The 25602-nt window shown below is 40.0% G+C and overlaps 2 protein-coding genes across 8 annotated transcripts; both read right to left on the bottom strand.

Moving 5' to 3' along the window:
• Window positions 1-1197: 1197 nt before the first annotated feature.
• On the bottom strand, window positions 1198-7938 carry LOC309697953 (5-aminolevulinate synthase, non-specific, mitochondrial-like). Of its 6 annotated transcripts, none has more exons than XM_082520198.1 (6): window positions 7858-7938; window positions 3685-3790; window positions 3084-3252; window positions 2683-2845; window positions 2342-2526; window positions 1198-1585 (listed from the first exon to the last, which is right to left on the bottom strand). In XM_082520198.1, the coding sequence occupies exons 3-6, from the start codon at window positions 3162-3164 to the stop codon at window positions 1577-1579; spliced, it is 438 nt and encodes a 145-aa protein (XP_082376324.1). In that variant the 5' UTR covers window positions 3165-3252; window positions 3685-3790; window positions 7858-7938; the 3' UTR covers window positions 1198-1576. The 6 variants fall into 6 exon arrangements, with proteins under 6 accessions (XP_082376324.1, XP_082376325.1, XP_082376326.1 ...); XM_082520199.1 differs by having other exon boundaries at window positions 3685-3787; XM_082520200.1 differs by lacking the exon at window positions 7858-7938 and adding an exon at window positions 6683-7350.
• Window positions 7939-9871: 1933 nt separating this feature from the next.
• spo11 (SPO11 initiator of meiotic double stranded breaks) lies at window positions 9872-21170 on the bottom strand. Of its 2 annotated transcripts, none has more exons than XM_082519956.1 (13): window positions 20958-21170; window positions 17251-17364; window positions 16491-16579; window positions 16082-16148; window positions 15853-15976; window positions 15431-15517; window positions 13707-13743; window positions 13504-13613; window positions 13305-13404; window positions 12897-12934; window positions 12446-12522; window positions 11934-12045; window positions 9872-10201 (listed from the first exon to the last, which is right to left on the bottom strand). In XM_082519956.1, the coding sequence occupies exons 1-13, from the start codon at window positions 21068-21070 to the stop codon at window positions 10082-10084; spliced, it is 1188 nt and encodes a 395-aa protein (XP_082376082.1). In that variant the 5' UTR covers window positions 21071-21170; the 3' UTR covers window positions 9872-10081. The 2 variants fall into 2 exon arrangements, with proteins under 2 accessions (XP_082376082.1, XP_082376083.1); XM_082519957.1 differs by having other exon boundaries at window positions 15853-15961.
• Between the last annotated feature and the right edge of the window lie 4432 nt (window positions 21171-25602).

The raw sequence follows: 25602 nt of genomic DNA, 5'->3' as shown, positions 1-25602 counted from the left end.
GAAGAATATTTTAACAGTAAACATTTTTTTGCTTATGCTATTTATTTTATTTCCTAATCTGTAAAACGGAATTGCAATCACCCTTTAGCATGCCTTAGTTGCAACAGATATATCTCTGTCAGGAGTAAAGCATGTAATAAAATTCCTCATATATCAGTACAGGACATATGCACCACAGATACCCTAACTGTCATATAAATGTATGAAAATAAAACTGGATGAGCCCACGAAGACATAAAACAGGATCTGATTGGAGATCATTTTGGGCTGCTGGATAACTGTGTATCAGAGTTCAGGATATTTCATACCATGGGGTTGATATATGTAACAAACCCAGCACCAGCACACAGCAACCTTACTTACTGGAATAAATGAAAAATGAAAATGTGAGCCTTTGGAAATATGGAACAATACAGAAGACCATTAGTAGGCTACTGAATTTAAGCTGAAACAGAAGGTCAGCCACAGTAAAAGAAGATGTGTTAGAAAGCATAGTGGCCACCTTGGATTAAAAAAAGTCACACCATGCACAATTTGTGTTGGAAATTGTGCATACCTTGCACTGAAAGCAGACGTATGCTTTTTGTTTAGCACAAGAGGCTGAATGTCTGAAGAACACAGTATGAAGTAGTCCTTTGAATACAATGTCCAAGAAAAACAATGATTTTTAAATGGCACAAAATTATAAGATTAAACGTAACCAAAGAAAAAGATTTGAAGCTTGAGAAATATCGGCAGCAAATCATTGGCCAGATAAAATGAAAACAAATTTGTTAGGATGACATGAGATTGACATGGCCATGGACTACACTGCCTGCATACAGCTGAATCTGATGTGCACAATGTATGTATGAGTGAAAACAGTAGATGGAAGTAGGGGTAAAGGTTTCTACACTCCAAGAATGACAGAAGATTTGAAAACTATGGCCTGGTCATAATTGGATTCACAGTTCAAGACTGAAGTGAAAGGTAGAGTAACAAAACTCTTCCAACAAACAGCAGCTGAAAAGATTAATCTGAGAAGAACGCAAGAACATCTGTCCACATATTTGTCCACTGCTGTCATCCTTTTCCCAGAATACTCAAATATATTATTAAAAAAGAAATACAATTAAAAATATTAGAAAATCAAAGAAATCCAGTAGACTAGGAACACGGATCATTTATTTAAATATATGTGAACATAAAAACCTCTGATGGAAACTATGTTCAGTATTTTTAAAGTTTAAGTTCAGTACCTCTGAAACAAAAAAAAGGACATTTTGCACATACATGTAACAGCTAATTCATGTAAAAGCTGTAGTTTTTAAAAAATGTAAAAGAGTTCATTCATGCTTTAACCACACACAGACCGCATGTTTATTTAAAATAAAATAAAAACCCAATACAGCTTTAATATCATGAGAATTCAGTGCTTTTGGTGATGTCAGGCAACTGCTGATATCATGGGACTGAGGCCTTTGCAGTAAGACTTCTCTCTCACACTCATCTTTCAAAGTGAACAAGTTGCTGGCAGAAGTTGCACTCTGCTAAGGCGGGCGACCTCAGGTCCAAACCCACTTCCTTTCATGTTTCATCAGCCGATCTGTGAAGACAAAGCAACACAACAGATGCACTGACGACTGAGAATTACAGATGTTGGATAACCTTAACGGCTTAAATACTGACCAAATAATCCTATCATAAGCGAGTTTTTTAAACCATTAGCTGGTTCACTATCTGATGAAGCTATAAAGTAATGCCTTTCATCATCTTTGTTACTTAATGGCCAGGCATATTATTGAGCATAAAAGTCAACTTTTCTGCATTTTACACTTCAATATGGTGAGGAGAACTCAACAAAAACAGGATTGGCAACTGAATTGTTAAACTGACACTAAAAAAGTAGTCCATCATCTGGGGAGTGTGGTCTGGCAATGCGCAGCAGCTCCTCTCCTTTACCCACGGCGGGGTAGTCAATCGCCTGAACGTTGATGTTGTCACAAGACATCATAGTGTCACAAACCACAGTGTTCTTCTCTGCATTTCCCACAGTCTTAGTCTCAAATTGAATTTTGAGTGTAAGATGGAACTCATTCTATAAGAGAGATTTACAGAATCTCTCATGGCCCGTTTATTAGGTACACCTTTTGAACTACTTGTAAATGCAAATATGAAATATAATCATATAAGTATAAAAAAAAAATCAAAAGCGAGTCCAACTTGTTACTAGCAAAGTGGGCCTAAGTGTTTAGTGAGTATACGGTAAAAAAACATTATCCAGGCATCAAATGCCTGTTTCAGAACCAACTGTCCTGTCAGCTAAAGATTCCAACAGCATAATGTGCATGAATTTTCTTACTTGGACAAGAATAATGTGGTTTGGACAGTGAACCACAGGAAAGCCAGAATCCATCAGCATCTGTCGAAGCAGCTTGACAGTCGTCTGATGTTTCCTTCTGAGCATCTGGCCTTCTTCACTTTTCAGGATCTTAATGTATTCCCCTGCCAACAGCATGAGGGGCAGAGACTTGGTAGAGAAGAAACCTGCAGCACAACAGGGCACTGTGTCCACCAGGGGCTGGTGCTGGCAATATAGCCACCTAAACAGCTGATTGCCATAGCTGGATATTAAATCCTCTATAAAACCTATGCAGCAGTTGTCAGAAAATGTTTGCTCTCACTGATGAAGTGTCCACTTACAAAGTGTACCAGAGATGATATCCATTTTTTTCATGACTTTATCTGTCTTCAATCCCTCCTCCTCTGGGGCCTTATAATCCTCTAGCATGCAATTCATCCACAAATGTAATAGCACCAAACTTGTGAGCAACGTTGCACATCCCTTCAAGTAGGCACACCGCTCCTGCAGAGAGCACGGCATTGAAAATTAAAATATTTTTATTCATACAAATCAACAGTTTGCATTTATTTATTCATTGCTGACCCTGACGTGTATTAGATGTGTGATTTCACTGAATCCACTTACACAGAGAGTAATAGAAACTTCTAGAAATCCTGTACATTCTAATTAAAAAGAATAGCTGAACATTTTAAAAGCCCAATTAAAGACATTCACACTAAAAGGAGGACCACGTACTTACCATCCATTGAACGGATGGCAACGATTTTTGAAGTGGAGGAGTCCGATTTCTCAAGTAGCTCTTGTAGGCGGTTGGCGTCATTGTGACGATATAAACTTTTTAGCCCAGCTGTTTCTTAAACCCTGAATCACTGACGCATGGTTTCCGGCTTTCGAGTAAATTTCACAACCTTGCAGAATAAACAAAAGAAAGAAAAAAATCTCTCCAATACATTTCAATCAAAATAAGAAAACGTGTAACCATTCAAAGACATTCAACTTTAGGTCACTTATTACATTAGTTTAAGCCAAAATTGAAGTAGCTGGTAGCATCTTTGACAGGGTAAACTATGTAGAGTCATTGGCTACAAAGCAGAGAGTGAACAGCTCTGCTACATCCTTCCAAGGGAGGTCAGGTAGTACATAATGAAGATCCACATGGAAGTTGCTTGTTATTGAAATGTTTGGTGCTCCTCCTGCACTAGCACCATGCTTTTGTACAGCATATCTTCAGAACAGAAGCAGAGAGAGTTTACTGTCCTGAACCCTGAATTATTTTTCTCCATCATATTTGGTCTAAACAAAATTAACAAGAGCTACAGATGATCAGCGTGAATACTCACATGATAGCCTTGATGATTTTGGGGTGATGGCTCATGCCTAGGTAGTTGTTGCTGCACCACACAGGAACATCTCTCTTTGTGTGAAAAAACTTTGAGTAGTTTTCTGCTATAGGAAACGAGGAGGGAGGTCAGTTCATCTTCTTAAAAACTCTATATGTGTGGTCTGGTTTTTTTTGCTTTATATCTTCTTTTTAAAAAACTTGTCATACTGGAATGCAACAGCCGAAAACAAATTGTGGAAGAAGGGTTTTAAACTTCAGATCAGTTTTATTCCCTTTGAAAATAATTGTGCAATAGAAGAATCAGCTTACATCCAGGTAGTGTCAGGTGTGACACTGGAAGATAATGGTTTTTCTGGCTCCACTGCATTGGCCTTGTGTGCCCTGATAAGATCCACAACTGATAACTTCATGTTCGTTTTTATTATTCAAGTATGGCCCATTCAGCAGTCTTCAAATGCATGACATTCCTCGGGTATGCACATGAACTGTCACTAAACTGTGCATACTCAAAACAATGACCTTTCACCTATTGTTTTTCTGCACCATCACTGCAGTCAGAAAAGGGTATTTAGAGCCCACAGCCTGAACAGCTGGGGGAGTAAAGTGTCCTGTGGGCAACTTCAATTTACATTTTGGATCTGGAGTCAAAATTTTTTATTACAATCAGATCACTGAACACACACAAAGCTGAAGAGGGCAAGGCTCTGGACAGAGGACTGGAGGCCATGTCAGTCATCACTGGGCACTTTAGTGCATAACTCACCAGTGATGACCTCCCACACAAGTAGAAGATACAAAAAAAAAATGTTCATGCCTTTTTAATTTGTCATTTATTAAATTTTCATGGCACATTCTGCACCACATCTCTGTGCGTTCATCATTTGTTTGAAGCCAGCTCACCTCCTGCAACTACCTTTTCGAGAATACGCGCTTCTTTTGTGGTTCGCACTCCTGACATTTCTTTGGAGGTGGAGGAACATCACAGTAATTGCTTAAAGGAGCTTGCTTCTTCGACATCTTTAAGAGTTCTAAACAAATGTCTGTCCTCCTCCTGAAAATCTTATGTACGCAAACACTCGTTGCAACTTCTTATCTTGTGCGCGTTTTTTATTTTGACAGCGAATGCGCACCTGCGGACCACTTATGTGCACCCCTGGTTATATAGCTCGTCATATTGCAGCCACAGAAATTCTTTTGTCCATGAAACCATAAAGCTGCACTTTCTTTTTGCCTTTCAGTCTGATTTGTCATAACGTTTTGTGGTAAGCTTTTCTTTGGCTGTCACTTCTTCACCCTGACCTGTCTTATTTGGCTCAGCAGAACTAAAATATATATCCTGCTGATTTTACACACACACACATAACGGTCAGCGATTCTCTGCGCGATCAACCTCTCACATGTTTAAGCTTGCTGCGGGAGATTTCACTTGTCATGTTTGCATAGTAAGCTAACGATTGATAAGACCATGTCAGAGGAATTGGTGCGCAAATTATCATCACTCACAGATCAGTGCTGTCGCTCTCTATACACAGTTCGCGCGATTGCAAAGTGAAAGCAAAAAACAAGCGCAAATTCAAACGCGATTTCAATATGTCACATATTGACAGTGGCTCATCGATGCCAATGACATAATTACCCAGCTACATTTCTGAAAGAATGCAAAAGCATTGACATATATTTTTCCTTCCTACAAAAGCCCGACGGGCAGGGCAGAGGTAGATTTTGGTAGCCCGACTGGAAAAATCGCTAGCCCCGGGACGTCGGGCTAGCGATTTTGCGAGCCCTGTATCTGATTGAGGAATCACTCATCTTTGGAAAAGAGAGTTTATTACAGAGAAATGGCTCTTTCCAAAATAAAAGCTATACTATACGCTTCTTCTGGGCTATATTCTCAGCAGCATATTGTAGCGGGTCAGGGCGGTTCGGGGTTCTGTTTGTACAGTTATGTTTTGTTTATGTTGCCATAGTGATGGGTGACGCCCTCTCGCTGCGAGGTGTGTCCTTCCGGGGTCAGAGGGCGCACTGTGTGTTGTTGCTGTGCGGTTGCCGCGCTGAGCAGTTAGCTAGCCAGTGTTGTTCTGCAGATGTCAATAAACGGCTGTGCTCCCTGGCTAGCTCACGGGAAGCAAGACCAAACGACACCTCCGTCTCCTCCTTGTCTGAGCTCGCCACATTGGTGTCAGAAGTGGGATGATGGTGGCACCCCATGTTCTGACCCGAGTGACTTTTCCCCCGCCGGTCGTGACCGGCCGATGCGCCAAAAGAAGGCACCTGGACATTTGCAGGACTTTGTGTGGGGTAATGGGGTTGTCGGGGACGACTGACCCCTTAGGTGGGGGCTATGTAGAGGGTCAGGGCTGTTCGGGGTTCTGTTTGTACAGTTATGTTTTGTTTATGTTGCCATAGTGATGGGTGACGCCCTCTCGCTGCGAGGTGTCTCCTTCCGGGGTCAGAGGGCGCACTGTGTGTTGTTGCTGTGCGGTTGCCGCGCTGAGCAGTTAGCTAGCGGCAGTGTTCTTCTGCAGATGTCAATAAACGGCTGTGCTCCCTGGCTAGCTCACGGGAAGCAAGCCCAAACGACACCTCCGTCTCCTCCTTGTCTGAGCTCGCCACAATATTAAACATATTAGGTCCCCATAAGGAGAATCATGTGCTAACGGCTGTCTAAATGACTCGGGTAAAGTTTGTAGCATGCATGTTACTTGTATTTGTCTACTTCCACTTGTCTTTGCACTAGGATGATGTCGGCGTAAATGTGCAGTCATATTCGTTGTGTTCCCACTAGTGCTGACAGCGTTAATATCGTTGAAATGACGTTAACGCCACAACACGGCAAATCTCCGTTAACGAGCTACCCCTGATCGCGCCGTGCGTGGGGCTAGACGGCCAACACGTTAACGAGCTAACTGCGCTAACACACTAGTTCCCACACATGTAATTGAGCATTGCGTGGCACATCCAACATACTGTTTTACTTTAGTCCATGACGCGCTTACCTTCAGGGTTATATCGTTATCGGGACAATATAACGATATATTGTTCAGATGAATGCAGATACATATCTGCAACAGCCGGAGTTTCCCACAAAACAGGGTCAAGGCAGGGTCTTTCATATTGTAAGAGCCATAAAAGGCTCTAGGCTTTAGGCAAATTTTAAAGTTGACTAAAACTGAAAGTAGCTACTGATAAAAACTCCCGTTATCCCACCTTTCAGTTACTTTGATCTTACAAAAATCTGGTTTATCCTGTTGAATTAAAATGGTGTTCTACCAAAATCCAACCACTGACATTACAGGTTAGGTAGCTACAGTGTGTGTGTGGCAAAAGCATGCCCTCTAACAGTCACTCAACAAGTGGAAGATAGTCCTGCAGCCCAATCAGAGGACGTTACGTTTACTGACGTTTTTTTTTAAAGAACGAATAATAGCACACCACAAAAAAACGTGGAAAATAATTACGAAAAAATAAGGCAACAGTGTAATATATTCAGAAGAGTTTCAGATATTTTGCTATTTACATTTCTTAACGACAGCACATAGACGCAGCCATATTGGTGCTGGAAAGTCTTGTCTCTAGATGGCCTGGGAATGCAAAGACAGGATTCCATGTGTTATTAAAGCACTCATAATATTTTCATCTGTTTGGTTCGTTTAACAGAACACTTTGTAGGCACTATGAATGATACTTTGTCAAATTAAAAATATGTTCATTACAAAATATGTACGTATCTTTATTTTTTGTTAATTGCTTTTTTTTTCTATTGGTCTAACATAAGACTATACTTGTTTTAGTAAACTAGTATAATATTTTGTTTAAATTTGTGGAAATAGAGAGCTGAATACATACACACATGACTGTAACGAACACCAAAAACCACATAAAACTTTAGGAAGTCTCGCGGTTCCACATTTCAAGCAAAATCGCCTCGTTGCTTGCACTGAACGTAGATCAGCAGTTGTAAAAATCACACACATACGTCAGCAGAATTACATCAGCAGCTGCGCATGTAAATATAAACAAATACTCCAGATTTTGTACAGTATGTATTAGCATAACGGAAAATAATGTTTGCCACTTCATGAAACCTGCAACACTGTGCAGGCTAGAAATATTATTTCTAATTGTCGAAATTAAAACACAGACGGTTAAATATTGTAAGATAAGTACCTACATGATAAATGTTACCGTCTCTGGTCATCCAGTTTGAATTTGCTCAGAAACACCGCTGCAATATGGCGGCGACGAACTCGCGTCTCATAAGGGTGTAGTGATTCGTAGTGCCAGCAGGTGGGGCTATTGCCTTTGGCTTCAATTTACGTCTGTTAAACCAAACGCACTTTTACTAGATTTTGGGTATGAATACTTTTTGTGTGCCTTGAATTAATGTCGTCCTTGAATTCTCACATTTTTCTTTTTTTATATTTTCTTTTATTTTGTCATAACCCTAATAATTTTGAGTTTATGCAAATATGACACACTTCTATGTATCAATCTAAATGTACACAAAGTTACTGTTAGACACAGACCTCACCAAATGGTGTTTCTCTATACGAGATACTCTGCCAGGTCTTTACTGCTGCTTGTTTCGCAGTCTTGCTGTGTTCACTTTGTGTCTTCAATAACTGAAATGCATCCTTTGTTAGGTTGAGATGAAGTGACTGACTTGGTCATTTAAAAACATCACACTTCTTTGGTAGCTTTTGGGTTTCTTTTGTAGTATGCTTCGGATCATTATCTGTTTGCACTGCTCACAGGGTCAGTGTGATCAGCTTTGCAGCATTCGACTGAATCTGAACAGAGTAAAGCCGTGAACAATTGAGAATTCATGCCGCTCCTATCAGCGGTCACATCATCAATAAACAGTGTAGGCCCAATTCTATCACCAGCCATGCCATAAAACTGTCCACCACAGCAAACGTATGATATGGTATGCTTCAGATCTCTTCTAATCATTCGTAGTTGGTTTCATCTATTCACTTTTTTTCCCCAAACTGCAGTTTCTTTTAGTGTCTTTTTTTCCTGGTAAAATCTATTCTGGCCTTGTTTTTGAGTGGAGCCATGAGTTTGCACCTTGTTGTAAACCATTTTTATTTACATTCATGAAGGTCTCTCTCGTAGACATCAACAATGGCTCGGCTACATCCTCATTAGCGTCACTTGGCAAAATGCTGTGACGTTGTTTTTCTTAACCAAGCAAATGATTCAGGGTCATCCACTTTAGTTTTTTTCTGTGGCACTTTTTTTGTTGTTGTGGAGTTCGTCAGTCCATTCATTTTTAATGCATCAGATTGGTCCGCCCTGCATTTTACTTGTATTTAACTTTGTGCTTTTTCAGTTTCATGATTCACATAGATCAACATGTCTTTGAATCTAAGTTCTAGTGAACAGCTACCAAATGAGAGTTCAACCCTTGGAAAAAAAATATCCAGACCTTTTATCTGATAAATTTGCCAGTGGATAATGAAAACAAACAGGCCTTGCCTGGCTGTGAAACTGCTCACCAGTTAATTTTCTAATTACCCTGAAAACAGGGGACTATGTATAAAAGATGGCTGTAATCCATAAACAGCTAATGCATTGCTGTTTTTGAACATCATGAATTAAAGTCTGCACTTTAATCACATCTTGATGGTTAAAAGTCACTGTATTGGTGTAGAGGGAAAGTTACAAAAATAACAATGTTATTGACCACTTACAGAGCTAACTACCAGTTACTACTTCTCAGCAAGAAATCATATCCTTCACAAAAAAAAAAAAAGAAGAAAAGAAAAGTAGTGTGTCTGTGAAACTGATTGACCAAAGTCAAGCAGAGAACTGCAAGTTTATTTACATCTTCTTTCTCTGGTGAAGCTCATGACATGAGTGGATTTGAATTTTAATGCACACCATCTACAACAGCTGGAAAGCAGATTATAGGGCAGCAGCATGATTTGCTGTGCCTTTATGAATGAACATCCTCAGATACTGTGCTGCAATTACAAACCACCAAATTGTTTTGAGCACACTTGTGGTTTTTGCATCAGAAGCCTAAGACGTCAGTGGCTATGACGTCCGCAAAGCCTTGCTGGAGGGGGGAGGGGGGGGGGGGGGAATCTACTGTACCACAGTGTGGTTTCACTTTGGAAGTACACACAAACATCTTGGGAATATCAGCAATGCTAATGAAGACAAAGTGGAAACACTCATCAGTGGGATCATGGAGGTTTTAATTACACTTCTCAAACAACTGCATCCAATATACACAAAGAAAGGTGAATAACTATCCAAACACTACAAACTAACAAACTGAAGTTAATACTTTCATTTGTCTGACAATTTACATCTAATACCACTCTTCAGGCTTCAAAGCAACTTCAGCAGTTCACTTACTCATCCACTAAGTGGCAGCATTGAGCTCATATCCAGCCTCCATAGCGCAGCTTGTTGGGCAGGTAGATTTGTGTGAGGAAGTCAGGAGCTATAGCTGTCAAAGACTGTATTTCAGCCTTTACTTTACTTTGCTGCATCAGTTTCATCTACAAAAACAGCAACACACAGTTTTAGTGGGATCAGACAGGAAGCTGTGCAAACAGACAAATCATAGATGCATAACAGACACTCAGCAATGGAAAATAGCTGTTACAAACTTCCAGGAAGCTAACAGTCCTCTCACAAACATTCCTCTACTGTGCGGCACAATATCAAAATGTTCAGTGCGACAGGTTTGCTCTGTGCTTATGGAGAAAATTCAAGGCCTGACCTTTTTATTTATTTATTTTTTAAATTAACAAGTTATATTCATTCATCCAATCAACTTTTTTCTTATTGCTACAACAGAACTGCCAAAAAACATCTCACAGGGTTGGATGAATGTACTGAGGGAGACAAGAGGCAAAGCTTTGAGTTTTGTGGTCAAAGTGGGACAATTTTGTTTGACCAGATCCGGATTCTTGCTCACCAAATTCCGCTTTGCCCTGTCAAAGTTAATCTTTGGTAAGTTGGCTTACACACACACACACACGGTGTTATAAGTTGGATGCTGTAGGATCCTAAGGCCATGGGCACTGATCTGAACACTTGGAAAGTTGTAGTATCACAACAATCAGCTTATAGAAACTTCAGCTCATAAAGGCATCCAAATGTGTGCAAAGAATTTCAGGAGAAAGATCTCAACAGTTGCAGAGACCAGCGTCAGACTACACTTGGGTTCACAGTGAGAAAGACCGCCACTCCCGTATCTGCCTGTCCAGTTGCAGTACCGCCACAAAGAGTGCAGCTCCACAGTCTCGCAAGACACACAGCGATAACAAACCTGTATTGTGCTCAACTGCTTCTTATTTGTTATGTTTTTGTATTTTTTTTTTGTTGCTCATTTTGTTGTCTGATAAAATAATCAGGCTGCCCACGTGCTCAGTGACCTTGTGGTTTCCCTTAAATGTTTGGGCTCAGTAACACGTAGAGGATCTTGTGGGAATTGTAAGGTGCCATTACGTAAATGCTCATTTGGATAAACAGCTTTTTTTTTTTTCTCCATTCAGCTAATCAACATGTGGAATTCCTTAGCTGCAGAACTCAAACAGGAACCCTAAAACTGAAGCAGTTATTTAAAAGTATATCAGTCCTGCAGTCACGAAGAATTGTCTGCTTCTTGTCTTACAGTGCTTTATTGTTCTAAAATTGATTACTTTTTAGTTTAACTCTCATGCATGTGTTGCTCAGTATTCTGTGTTTTAAAGAGCGTTTTAGGGACGGGGATTGCAAATTAACTTAACTATAACTATAAATGCTGTGGTGTGTGGCATGGTTCATGTTACATTCTTTCAAATAAACAATAAGCAAACTAAACCCAGAGACTGTAACTAACTGCACCGAAATGTTGTTCTAATTGGGAGAGGAAATGTTTCAGACTTTGGACTGCTTCAGCTTGCTTCTCCCACAAATTAGACCTCTCATTCCTCCAGATTCCTCCAGTCTAAAAATGAGATTTTGTAATATTTTTTTATTTAATGTCATTAATTCTTTTAGTAGTACCATGAGCTTTGGAAGCTTTTGTATATTTGGCTCTTGACAGGCAAGAAACCCCCCCCCTAGAAAAAACTGGTTTCTTAAAGAGAATAAAATGTATTGGATGTCACACAGGACCATATCTAGATAGAAAAATCCTTCAAAGCTCAGTACCTTCCCATCCCACAAATTTCTACAAACAGTTTCATCTATCCTCCTACATAAACTGCAGCACTTTCCTCTTTGGCGTCCTCTTTCACTCACCTCTTTCTGCCACTCTGGTTGGCTGGTTAAATACGGCCTTTCAAGGAGGCTGCAGAGTTTGCTTTCATCTCTCTTGGTAAGTGGGATCAGAGCGTCCTTGGGAACCCGCAACCTAAAAAATAAAATTTAGATTTAAAAACATATATATAAGAGACTTCAGTTCATGGATGTTATCCCTGAAGAATGTTTCGTTCCCTTTTTTTAAACAGACTCCCAGAAAGGAGGTTATGTGTAGGTTCAGCCAAGTAAAAAAAGAAGAAAACAAAAAGAAAGAAAAACCGAATAGACTACAATTTAATGTATGTCAGAAATTTTCTTTCGGCCCAAATTTGTTCAAGGGGGTGTATACTTAAAACTCAATATGTTTTTGCAAAGAGCTCCATGAAGGGGGGAAAAAAAAAGTGATGGCAACAGCAACAGAAACCAAAACAAACAATCTAAACTTCCCCAGAATATAATCCCAATTAGAGGCAGGAGGAGGAAGTAGGAAGTAGCGAATGCTCAGTCCAAACCTCTGTAGGTCAGAGGGGAGGAGGCCTAGCCACATAACGCTGGGGACGGTCAGACTGTGGGCCTCAAACGACATTGCCTGCGGATAAACCGACGCATACACACCCAGTCACATACACACACATCAAATACACATAGCATGCTTATACAGAAAACAAACACACTGTTAATCAGTGCTGTACTCTCATACCACAGCAAACCCCAACACATGTTTACAATGAAGTTAATGAAACAAGAATGACTACAAAAGCCTCACAAAGGTCAAAAGTGATGCGATTGTCACACAATCGCATAACAGTTTCACTTCATAGCGTGTCTGTTTAATTTTCTAACATGCATGACTGATTCTTTTTATGTAAAGAGGTGCATGATTATAATGTGCTAACACAGAGACACTCAACAGGCTACAGTGGATAATGCAGAGTACAGGAATAACGGCATAACAGGACTCACCACTGATCCATACTTGTAGATGCACATGATTTCAATGCCTGGGAAAATCAGAGGGAGGGACAGAGAGACGCTGCAATCACTTGCATACCAGAGCAATTATCCTCTGTGATGTGATCTTAGAACAAAGTAAAGCATTACATATGTGTCTCGCCACGCAGCGCCAAAAAACTTAGTGGTATGGAGGCTGATGGAAACCGAGCCAACTCCCCCTGGACGACATCACACCAACGGGAATAATAGCTAGACTAGGCACCATGACACAGTGGACAGGTGCTAACTTTTGTTGGCTTAGCGAGACATGCAACCCAGCTGTGTGTGTGTCTGTGTGTGGATCTGAAATGCTGTTAAATGTGTGGGAAAATGCAAAGTATGTCTGACAGCTTAAGTATTCAAGCAGATGAATTATACCATGAGGATCAGCATCCACGAGGGCAAAGATGGGGATGTGCAGCTCATCCCAAAGCCTTTTCACCATCAGCCTGCTGTTCACATCTGGCACACCTTTACCCTGATTCACACAAACACAATGATTAAGTACACAGATTACTAAGACTGCTCTTTCTGAAAGAAGACAACATTCAGATCAAAAGCAGACACAGAAAAATACTGTGATAATGATGCAAGGGGAGATCTTTGTGCAGAAGTCATCATCCAGAAGTCTCTGGAACGTCGCATCCTTCTCAATGATCATGACAAATTTTGCAGATGATACAATATCTGAAAAAGGACAAGGATGACAGCTGCAATGATAGACTTACAATCATGGGACAAAACATGAAAGTAGATTCTTAAATAGATTACAAAGCATACTTTTAATTCCACTGATGTTCGATGAAACTGAGACAGCCTGAAAGCAAAAAAAAAAGATAAAAAAGAAAATAAATAAATAAAAAAAATTGCACTACTACATGGCATTTAAAAAAAAAAAGTTTGAGTTTTTCCCCTGCAAAGCAGTCTAAGTGCTTTGTATTGCTAGCTGAATTTACTGTTCATCTTTTTCTTGGAAGAAAACGGTTGTCGTTATGCTGTCTACAATGAAAATTAACCCTTTGGATCTACTGATGGGAATCACATACAGGTTATCTATATTATGGATTTATATTTAGAATTTATTTTAGATTAAATCTTTTAATACTAATAAATGCTAGACAGTGATGTGCAACACTGGGCTTCAGTAGATCAGCTGAAATGTTTTTTTGTGGGACAATGGTTGCCTGTGCCTCTGTGATGCCCATCTCTCATTCAGTGACATTATTGACATAGTGGCTCTAGCTGCTCACAACCCTAGCAGAATAGCGGCAAACAAAGTGTTGACTATCAGTCTGTGGTGCACGTGGCAGGCTTGAGTCATTACTCAATGAGATAATTTCCTGTAATTACTGGCTTTACATTCTATCACTGTAATAAAAAGTTTTAACCCAGTGAGCACGAGGTCGTTAGGATGGCTTTGCTAAATAAGCCAAATGTTTCTCACATTTCCAAAGCTGTAACGTCGAACTAAGCATAGTCCATTTCATGCCTGTCCATCGAGCAACCAGAACCTCATCTTAGTCCTAGTTTAATGAAGGCTTTTAGCCGTATCAAGCATCTATGGCAACATTTCATCCTCGGAGGGCCAGACTATTTTAGAAAAAAGGAAGAGGCTACTATGATTAAATTACATTTTTCTTTGACACACAAATGCAAAGCATTACTGTACTAAATTCCGTAATCACATTACTCTTAAAATTATATTATTGCCTACATTATACAGCTTCTTCAATTATGTGCACAATGGGTGGATAGAAATTAAAACAATGATAGATCAATAAACATTTTTCCTGTGCACTGCAATCAGCTGAGATCAGTTATTAAGCAGAGAGGAGAAAAACAAAATTAAATACAGAGCAGAGAAGGACAGACATTTAGCCATCAGTAAAACAGTAAAAGTCTGTTTGCACGTACAGTATAAACTGAACGCCCTCTGTTGGAATCGACTTAAATAGCAGCTCAGATTTAGTACAGATTCATTAACATAATGCTGCCTTTTACTGACATTTGAGGGGTTATTTAGATTTCACTTTTAAGGGCTGGTTCTGTTCCCTGAGCTGTATTTTGACTATATTTGGTGTATGGTCAGATAATGTCAATATTTTAAAGGCCCCTGGAGAAATTTCATGTATGGTGGTATTAACCTATATAAATAAAAAAGGACGCCTGGCTTCCGTAGCTCAGACTTACAGTTACTTTCTTGGGGAGTACAGTAAACCAAAAATCCAGCTATAAATGATGTACTGTTTCTTGTTGCAGTGTCATTTAAAAACAAAAAAACAAAACTGTGGTGTGAATGGCTCAAATCGTAGGTTTGAGCCATTTTATTCAATATTTGTCACACCACAACCCACCAACCCCTGAGTCCCCGTCTTTTTAACTAGGCGGGCGTGATTAAGGATGCCGTGCAGGTGCGTCCGCCCTCCCTGCACGGCACCACAGACCATGCCCCATGACAAAAACAAACACGAAATCAGGCGAAGAAGCATTAAAGTGGTGCTTACAGTTGAGCTGGAGTGGCAGTCAATCCTCGTGCCGTCCTCCTCCATATAACACAGGTCACCTGAGATCAATCCCTTGGATGTGGCCAACTAGCAACAAAGTTACAGATAAGTTACAGAATTTAGCACAAGCCCATATTATCACACACATACAAGGGACGAGCTATTTCAAGCACTGGGCCCTGAATTCAACTTTAATTTTATTTCTCTTTGATCAAAAGAGCTGTTTGTTTTCCACAGGTGTTTCCTGGGACAAGAAGCAGAACAAAAATAAAATACCATCCTAAACTAACATACTTCATCTGTGGGAGCTGAACTAATATCCAAAGGAATTTTTCTACAAGTTTTCAATATCAGGGGTTTGTATTTTCTACCACACAATCATATGAACCGCATCGCCTGCTAACGCAGACATGCACACTCACCACATGTAGTGATCTGCGAGGAACCTTTAGCATGCAGGAGATGTCATCTACGATACTATCAACAGCTTTCTGTGAACCAAAGAGCTTTGTGTTGTTGTAATAGATGTCTCTGTGGAGACAAACACTGTTATGTGAAAAAAAATAAATAAACTGAAATTCAAGCATTCCTATGAAAACCAAGGGTATCTATATGTTGGCTTTAGTAAAGTATGGATTATTTATAAAGAACCTTTTTGTAGCATATGAGTTGCTCTGGACAAGCCTGTAGATGACTGAGAGAATCTTGAGAATCTGGGCTTTGAAGAGAAACACAGATTTGGGGAAAAAAAACAAACAAACAACTAATTAAACCTTAAACACTACATCAACATATCAGAGATTTAAACAACACATTCTGTATCCATGCCGTAAAACTGATCCCAAAAAGGCAACATGTTACGTCTCTGCCAATTTGTCACCTAAAACTACCTCTGACTTTTACTGACATTTGTGCAGTTTATGCATACGTTCACAACGAATACAAATGAAATCCATATGCACCATACAACTGTGTTAAAGAACTTCAAAAACAGATGTTGCATAACAAATAAAATGAAAAAAACAAACAAACAAACAAACATAACAGTTCATCTTCTCACCAAATTTAGTGACAGATGAAGGGCAGTCGGCCCTAATGGTGGTGACAGACTGTCTTGAACTCATCTGAAGCCCAATGGCACTGTCAAAGCTTTAGTGGGAAGCAATCAAAAAAAGATTTATGATTTCATGATGTAAACAAAGTAACAAAAGAGCCCATTTAAAAAAAAAAAAAAAAAAAAAAGCATCTGCACAGACTGTGTGCTCCGTTTACAGTAAGTGCTTTCAAACATTAGCTCCCACCTGCAAATTATCTAAAATTCCCCACACCCCGAGGGCTACCTGTAGCACTGTTCCATTTAAAATGGCTGAGCCAGAATGTGATTTAAGCTGTAGCAAGGTTTGATCTATTTGAGATCAGACAGTCCTCTTTGTTCTAAGCATAAGGTCTCCCCATCCTAGTCACATTAAAGCCTCTTGACAAATGCTGTGCTTTTCAATTCCTTATCAGTGTGTCATCTTTTTAGCAGCAGGAAGTTCTTTTAGGTTTTCTCTGAATCAAAGCAGAAGATTTTCATTTCCACCACCTGGTTGACCCCATGGTCAGCTTGAAAAACCCCCATCTAAAAATTCAAACAGAGCAAAAGTCTGCGTTTATCTCTTTAAGGGAAATTAAATAACAATGAAATAATCCTGTGTGGCTTTACACACGATTCCTTTTGGCTTGTGCTATCTCCCAAAGGTCATGTGGCTTAAAATGAATGAGCAATTATATGTGTGGAGGGAAACTTGCCATGCTACAGCATGTTTAAATCAAAATACCTTATGTTGGCCCAGCTGGATCTGTTGGGCAGCGCCAGGACAGGGGCCTCAGCTTTGGACAGACTGGTGACTATTTCCAGGATTATGCTTTCAATTCGGTTTAAAATTTCCTGGCTGGAAATAGAAATACTAAATGAAGTTATAATATCACAAGAAAACTTTTTCCAAACAGACAACCAATTCTACAATTAATGTCAAAGACCAATTGTAGTCTAGGACTGTGATTCTCTTTTATAATAATATGCAACCAGCAGAATTTAGGAAAATCAAAGAAACTGTTTCTGATTTAAATAAATACCTAAATTAGAAGCTACATCACACTGCTGTCAAATAATATAATACCATCTGGCAATGCTGTTCATTGTGAGTACCCTTGGCACCCAGCTTTGAATCACTGTAATTTCTAACCAGATTATTCTAATTGTTACTTCAACCAACTGTGTGTTTAATAATAAATCTTTAGAGGCTAAAAATTCAACTTTCTAAATTCATCATTATTACAAAATTTTACCTATAATGTGAAATGGATAAAAGAAATGTATTTATAAATGGCTAACAAATTAGAGGATAAAGCAACTTAAATTGTCTTATAGAGCCCAATATATCAATGGGGTCGATATAATTACTAATATATTGATTTTGGAATTTTAAATGACCAACTAATAAAAATGTAAAAAGGAAAGAAGAGACAGGAGAAACACCCTTCAGCCATATTATTTCTGTTGATGTTACATATTTTGTTCACCAGAGGGCACTCAGCAGCCTCCCTATTGGCAAAAACTTGTTTGGAAAGAAACAAACCACCACCAGCTGTGCTGAGGAATTTTTGTGACAATAAAACAAGATTAATTTTAAAACACACTATCATTATTTTAGTAAGAACTATTATTATTATTATTATTAACTAGACATGACAACTGCTAGGAAAATCTGTTTGCTTTAAGTTTCTGAAAGGGGAAAAATATATACTTTTTTAAAATCACTAAATACCTTATTGGTGTTAAAAGTCCTCTAAAGTCCTTTTAAGTGCTTTGGCACTGATTCTATAACTGAACCATCATCGTAAAGTTATTCCCTCATTTGGTATTATGATGATGGTGCTGGAAATCACAATAAGCCAGATTGGTCTAAAATTTCTAGCTCTTCCATTAAGTTGAGCTCTTGTGACTGCAAAGGCCATAGTTAAGTTTGAAATCATTTTCATATTATCAAATCATTCACTGTCATTTTCAGGCTGTAAGAAACGACTCTTATCAAGATGGAAATGTTTCATCACAGGATAAAGGTGATCCCATGGGAGACTTTGGAGGCCATCCGAGTACAGAGAACTTATTGTCTTGTTCAAGCAACTAGTGTGAGATAACTGGAATGTTGTGAGATGGTGTGTTATCCTGCTCGAATCAGCCATTACAAGATAGGGACACTGTAGTCATAAAGGGATGCACATGGTCAGCAAAAATACACACTAAACATTGCTCAGTTGGTACTAACAGCCCTAAAATGTGCCAACAAGTTTTCTCCCACACTATTGCACAACCATCAGTCTGAACCACTGAAACAAGGCAAGAGGAGCGTGTGCCAGTAGCCCCAGCTTCCTCTTCTTAGCTGACAGGAGTGGCGCCCAATCTGGTCTTCTGCTGCTGTTGCCCATCAGCTTCAAGGTTGTGACATGTTGCATATACTGAGCTCCTCTTCTGCACACTTTGGTAGTAACAAGTAGTTAACTGAATTATCCCATTGGTTCAAAGCAGTTCAAAGGCTCTGACTTCAAAGTCAAAGTCAAAGTCAAAGTCAAAGTCAACTTTATTTGTCGATTCTGCCACATGTACAGGACATACGGAGAATAGAAATTGCGTTACTCTTCACTCCCTAGATAAATAGCAAATGAACATTTAAATATATTTAAATATAAAAGTGATTAAAAAATGCAGGTAAAATAATTAAAAATAATTAAAAAGTAAAAATTTAAATAAATACAATTTTACATATAACAAGAAAGCTATATAATATACAATATAATGGGTAAGTGACATTGAGTGTAAACCAGGCAGAGTAGTGCAAATAGGCAAATAGTGCAAATGGAGATTTGGTAATGTATGGTAAGAGAAAGTGTAACAACAAAGTCTTATGAGGTAATGGCAGTCCAATGCTCCACAAAGTGACTGGTAACTGGTGCAGGCCAGTGAGTGAGTCAGAGAGTGTGTGTGTTTGTGTGTGTGTGACAGAGTTCAGTGAGACCGTGGAGGAGAGAGGGGAGAGGGGGCAGAATCGGGAGGGAGTTAAGCTTCCTGACAGCCTGATGGATGAAGCTGTCCTTCAGCCTGCTGGTCCTGGCCTGGAGACTCCGCAGTCTCCTCCCCGACGGCAGCAGCTTGAAGAAGCTTTGCATTGGGTGTGTGGGATCAGCCGCTATGCAAAGGGCTTTTTTAGTGAGACGGGTGCTGTAAATGTCCTGGAGGGAGGGGAGAGAGACACCAATGATCCTCTCTGCAGCTCTCACTATGCGTTGGAGGGTTCTATGACAGGACGCATTGCAGGCTCCAAACCACACAGTGATGCAGCTCGACAGGATGCTCTCGATGGTGCCTCTGTAGAAAGTGTACATGATGGGGGCTGGTGCTCCTGCTCTTCTTAGTTTGCGGAGAAAGAAGAGACGCTGCTGTGATTTCTTGGCCAGTGCTGTGGTGTTGTACGTCCAGGAGAGATCCTCTGTGATGTGCACACCCAAGAACTTGGTGCTGCTCACTCTCTCCACAGACGCTCCGTCAATGGTCAGAGGAGCATGTTGGGTGTGCATTCTCCTGAAGTCCACAACAATCTCCTTCGTCTTCTCCACATTCAGAGAGAGATTGTTGTCAGCACACCACGTGGCCAGGCGTCTCACCTCACTTCTGTAGTCGGTCTCATCCCTGTTGCTAATGAGACCCACCACCGGACTTCTGGCATTAACAAGGTATTTACCCACAGAACTGCTGCTCACTGGATATTTACTTTTTTCAGCACCACTCTCTTTAAACCCTAAAGATGATTGTGTGAAAATATCTCAGACCTACAGACCAGCCTGTCTGACACCAACAACTACACCACATTTAAAGTCACATAATATTCTCTGCATATCCTGATGCTTGACCATGTCTCCGTGCACCACGTTGCTGCCATATCATTGGCCAACTACACATTTTCTTTAATTAGCAGTTGAACAGGTGCACCTAATAAAAGGGCAACTCCGTGTATGATTTTAATCTTGCTAGTTCAACATATTTTGTGCAAAATCTTTTTCTAACGACCACATTTTTAAATACTTCCCGGACACATAATTGTTTCTACAGTAAAGTGTTTCAAGTAGAGTACATGATAAAATCAAATTAACTAACACTACCCATGATTGGCAGACATTTTTACATGTGACTGATTACACTGGGATAATAACAGGGCATAATGACAGGCTATGGTGAATTGGTAAAGTACATAGCTAGCCAACTACGAAACACAATGTCGAGTAAACCCTAGATAAACTGCTCTTTGTGAATATATACACATCAATATGAGTTTAAATATTAAATAGAACCGCAATACCAGTTACATTAAACCGCTTTGGCTCCTCAAAACATCCACAGTCTCTGTGAATACTGTTGCACTACACAGAGAATAAGCTAACCTAGCGTAACTGGCTATTAGCCGGTTGGAGTAGATCGGTCTGAACTTACTGGTTGATTTCTTTTTCAGCACGCTGCCAGTCTGTCGTGACTCCCACGTTGATCAACAGTTTTGCATGGAGCTTATCAATTTCAGAACAAAAATGAGCCGCACGGGATTCCATCACGTTACCTGTTACTAGATGTCATTTTATCTACCTGCAAGAAATTCCCGCGTAAGGATGTTTTACGGAAATCTCGCGCGTTTTTGTGTCGATCACGCAGTTCAGACCTGTAGTATTTGTTTTGAATAAATTAATTTGCAACAATTATTCTGCCCTAAGAATTTCTACATGGTATTCAAGCAAAACCGAGCTAATAAATAGATACATTGCTTAAGTAGTAACAAATAGTAACGATAAAGTGATCAATAATAATAAAAGTTTTAAATTAATATGATTTTTGAAAGTAAAATAAAGAAAGAGGTGTCTCCTAACACTGTCACGCCGTTTTTAATGACCGATACTAAAGGTTAAATAAATAAATAAAAGTGGTGCTGCTTCAGACTAATGTGATTTTGATAAACAGGCAACACTAACATTCTTCAGACTTTTTTAAAAAAAAAGTTATTTGGTCTTAAGCAATAGTTCCCCAGGCTTTCTGAAGGCCTGTTTTTTGTTAGGTCACTTAACAGTGACTTATGAATCATTCAAGCATAAAAACTCACTTATGTCAAGAGGTAGAACAGTGTTGTGCTGACACCTAACAGACATCTTGGCAAAGAGACAATTTTAAACTGTATCTTTAGACACTTTAGATACTTCACACATTGTGAAGTAAATACTTTTCAATTTCTTCTGTTACATTTAGGGAAAATCCAAAAGACAACACGGTTTGAGAGACAGAAAGTACCATTTTTGGACGAACAAGGTGATTTCCAAAGAGCTATTAACTGAAAACATAGAATATCTCAGTACTGCGCGCATTGTGACCTTAATAAATCTGAAGAAACTGGACAAGTGGTGGACAAAAGAAGTGGCAGATCTAAAAATGATCTAGAGCAGAGGAACGGCATGGAGCCATATTCTTAACAAATAGGAAGAAAATAAGATAAGATAACACAGCAGGAGTGGACAGTGCAAAAGTTACATAGCAAAAATTAGAATACAATAAGAATAAAATACTGTACACAAATGTACAGAATAGAATAAAATAAAATACTATATACAGTAGAATAAATAGAATAAAATATACAATAGGATAAAAATAGAATACAAATGCTGTATACAAATGCTGTAGTAAAAATACAACTTTGTCAGTTTCAACTTCTGAAAACTAATGAATCCAATTTATTTATTTATTTTTTTAAAGATGGTTCAACTCATCATCAATATGTATGGAAGAGTTGAAGTCAGAGGTGCCACAGCGCATGTCTGAAGCCATCTGCAAAACAAGGTGTTGGATAGCCTGTCAAAATCAATGAAATTATGAATGCAGAAAAGTGTTGTGAGATGTTAATCAACAATGTAATCTGATCTGGAAATTGCATGACACACAAGAACTTTCTTTTTTCCACATGGCAATGATCCCAAACACTGCCAATGCAGTAAAAGCATACCTGAGAAACACACAGTGGAACACTATGAGTCATGCATTGGCCTCCCCAGAGCCTGGACCTCATCATTATTGAAGCAGTGTGGAAAAAAGGCATCATTTTGATAGAGAACAGAGCAAAAGGCAGCCAACGACCAAAAGGAGCTTCAAGAAGGTCCGTCAAGAAGCCAGAGAACTATTCCTGAATACTATAAATATCATAAGAAAGCTTGCCTAAGAGAGTTCAGGCTGTGTTGAAGAATAAAGGGGGTTGTACCAAATGTTGACTTTCACCTGGTTAGAATTGGGCAAACTGTTTTTGCTTTGTAAACTGTATCTCCGTATATGTTTGCACGTTTCAATTAATCCCTTCACCTGTTTCCCATTTTCCTGCCAAAACAAAAAGAAATGAGGGGTGGCTCAGGTCTTTTTGCACATCACTACATAAGCTTAAAACTTATTCCTACCAGTCTTCCCGTTGAAGATAAAGACCAGTGATCCAGTGTGTGTGGGCCAGTTAACACCTCAGTGGTGTAAATTAGGAGGCATATCCTGGTAATCTAGAAAAATCCACATCAGCACCCTATGTGACATTCATAAAGCCGTATCGCTGAGCTTGCTGCTTTTTGTCCAAAGGTGTGTCGTGTGTGTGTGTGGTTTCCATAGGGTGGGTGCAAGTTTAATTGGTTGTGGTTAGCGTCTGTGAGAAGCCAAATATATATTGTTTCTGTTAGCCATGTGGAAGTGATTTTTAAATGTAATTTTGATGATGGCTGTGTGCGTAACGATAATACTGGCCAACATGTGTTTTAAGGCTCTCTTAAATGGTACAAATGCTGCTCATTCTTTTGTTAGGAGCTCAGTTTACTATATCAGACAGTTATTGCCTATTTGCAGCTGTTTTAAGCTACAAACATTAAAAAGACATTAAATAAATACGACACCCTGAGGAAATTACACATTTTGCTTCATAAACAACCTTTCAGAACCTGTTTCTGTCTCTTGGTTGCATTGTGCTGCAGTCAAGTCGCTTCATTAAAGCAGAAAAATGTGCTTGGATTTTACAACTATTAGGTCATCAAGAGTCCCCACCTTTCAGAATTGCTGGCAGGCATGCTGCGTGTGTTTGGAGAGGCGCTGTGGTCTTTTTTTTCCACAGTGTGAAGGCCTGCTCAGAGCGTGTGGGAGCCAGGATCTAAAGAGAAGAGGTCCGTGCCCCTGACCTGACCCTGAATATTTTCTAATGTGCAGCTTTACCAATGGTCCCTCTTTCCCCTGAGTGACTTTGACAAGCTGCTTCCGTAGTAATGTCTCTTAATTTCAAAGTAATTGCTATCTCTTAGTGATGAGGAACAACCCCTCACCCAAGCTGAAAAAATGTTAATATGTGGAAGACCACAGGTTGCCGTGGTCCTTTTTCTTCTGTTCCAGAAAGCCTGAGACCCCTGCTGTTCCTTTGGCCCAAGAGAGATTTGTGTCGAGTGTGAGGCCCTAACCTGAGGAGACACAGTGCAACGAGTCATGTGCTTGTCTCGGGATGAGTGTTTGTGCTGGGCAGGAGGGGGAACATGGGGGAAGTAAGGGGCTGCAGGGTCAGAGGAAAGAAAGGGGGGGCGGCCGCTGCAGGTGAGGGGGATTAGCTGCAGCTAGAGGCCCAAAGAAACTAAATACAGATCTGTCAACCTAATCCTCACAAATAGAAAACAGAACCACCCTCCCTTCACAATCCACATTCAGCTCATCCACCTCTTGCTCTTCTACCCCCCACTACACGCCAATCCTCCCACCTCCCCTCCACTTACTACCTCAGGCTCTGCTGCTCCTCTGTTTCTCATCAATTTTTGGCCAGTCTGTCTATGCTGCCTGCTCTCTAATGGCTCCTCAGACCAGCATCCCCTAAAGAGGGGCTGACTGATCACCCAGGGTCCTCTCTGATTGACAGACCAACATAGCCTTACGGAGTGATGAAAGCAAGAGTCAAAGGGGCAAGGCCTCTCGCTACACAGACAGGAATCTTAATGGGACCTCTGTCGAGAGTTGCTGAAACTGGGTGGACATTTATCAGGCCCACACACCTCAGTAACGGATGCCGATAAGTGTGTGGCTGGATGAGGAAACCAGTGTCAAGCCTGGACTCTGTGCTGATGACACAAGTGACAGGGCGCCTGAGTGATAACATCCTATAAAGGATAAGCTCTACTAAGCTGGGTGTTATAGAAGGCTTAACTAAAACGGTATCTCTGATTGTCAGCAACACCAACTATAACTGATGGGTCTGGCTGGACTGCTGAGAGCTATAAATCAGGTTCAAGCTGCTCTGGTGATCCCAAGTGTGATATCAGCTTGCAGACAAACATGGGGTGGCAGGACATACCAGGTTGAAAGAAAGCAGTGAGTGATGGAGAGGAAAGCTGCAAGGTGCACTATTTCAAATAAGATAATCACATATTCCTCAGTGGAAAATATCTGCAGATCATTTGGACGTGTCACAGTATCATGAAGCTCATTTATACCAAATTAAAGAACGACATAAGGGTTGGGTTGCAATTGCCAGTTCCAAAGTATATGTAACCTATTTGTTATTGCTCAAGTCTAATAAAAGTCCTCTTGAATTTTTATCGCCGTCCTTTTTCATGATTTTTGTACCTGGCAAAACATTACGTTTAGTTGTTAAACATTGAGTTTTGGTTCTTTGGTTGTTGAGCTTTACAATGTGAACTAGTTTGAAGCTGTTTCATATACCCACCCCCCTCTTTTCTTCTGCCTGTCTCACAGCTGTGTCTCATATGTTCATGAGGCCCCTGGAAGTGTGAGACACCAGAAGGGGAACATTTGCAATAGCTCAGCTCCACCTGGTTAGGCTGTTTTAACAGGCCGTCGGTTTGTGCAGCGCACACAGTGGGGTTACGCCAAAAACATAGACGAAGGAGGACAGGACCAGCAGAAGAGGGAGGGGGCATGAGCAAAAAATGTGCCTCCGCCCTCTTGTGTCCTGGCACCCCAGCCCTACACTTCTTTATTTGAAGGTCAGTTTATCTTGAAAAAAAGTTTTACTGTATCGTCTGTTGGTCAACTTGGTCAGACCCCGCCCCTCTTCCACCAAACCTCATCCGCCTCACTGCAT

Source organism: Aulonocara stuartgranti (assembly GCF_965226115.1).
Source record: "Aulonocara stuartgranti genome assembly, chromosome: 20".
Classification (NCBI taxonomy): domain Eukaryota; kingdom Metazoa; phylum Chordata; class Actinopteri; order Cichliformes; family Cichlidae; genus Aulonocara; species Aulonocara stuartgranti.
This window is presented reverse-complemented; position numbering and strand designations above follow the sequence as displayed.

Coding starts and splice junctions, on each gene's coding strand:
- LOC309697953 (XM_082520198.1), bottom strand. CDS start 3,164: ATGACGCCAACCGCCTACAAGAGCTACTTGAGAAATCGGACTCCTCCA. Junction 2,846..3,083: donor TGCCATCCGTTCAATGGATG/GTAAGTACGTGG, acceptor TGCTCTCTGCAG/GAGCGGTGTGCCTACTTGAA. Junction 2,527..2,682: donor TATCATCTCTGGTACACTTT/GTAAGTGGACAC, acceptor GTTGTGCTGCAG/GTTTCTTCTCTACCAAGTCT.
- spo11 (XM_082519956.1), bottom strand. CDS start 21,070: ATGGAATCCCGTGCGGCTCATTTTTGTTCTGAAATTGATAAGCTCCAT. Junction 17,365..20,957: donor GCTGAAAAAGAAATCAACCA/GTAAGTTCAGAC, acceptor TTCTATTTCCAG/CCAGGAAATTTTAAACCGAA. Junction 13,744..15,430: donor ACTGCCACTCCAGCTCAACT/GTAAGCACCACT, acceptor TTTTGCTTTCAG/GCTGTCTCAGTTTCATCGAA.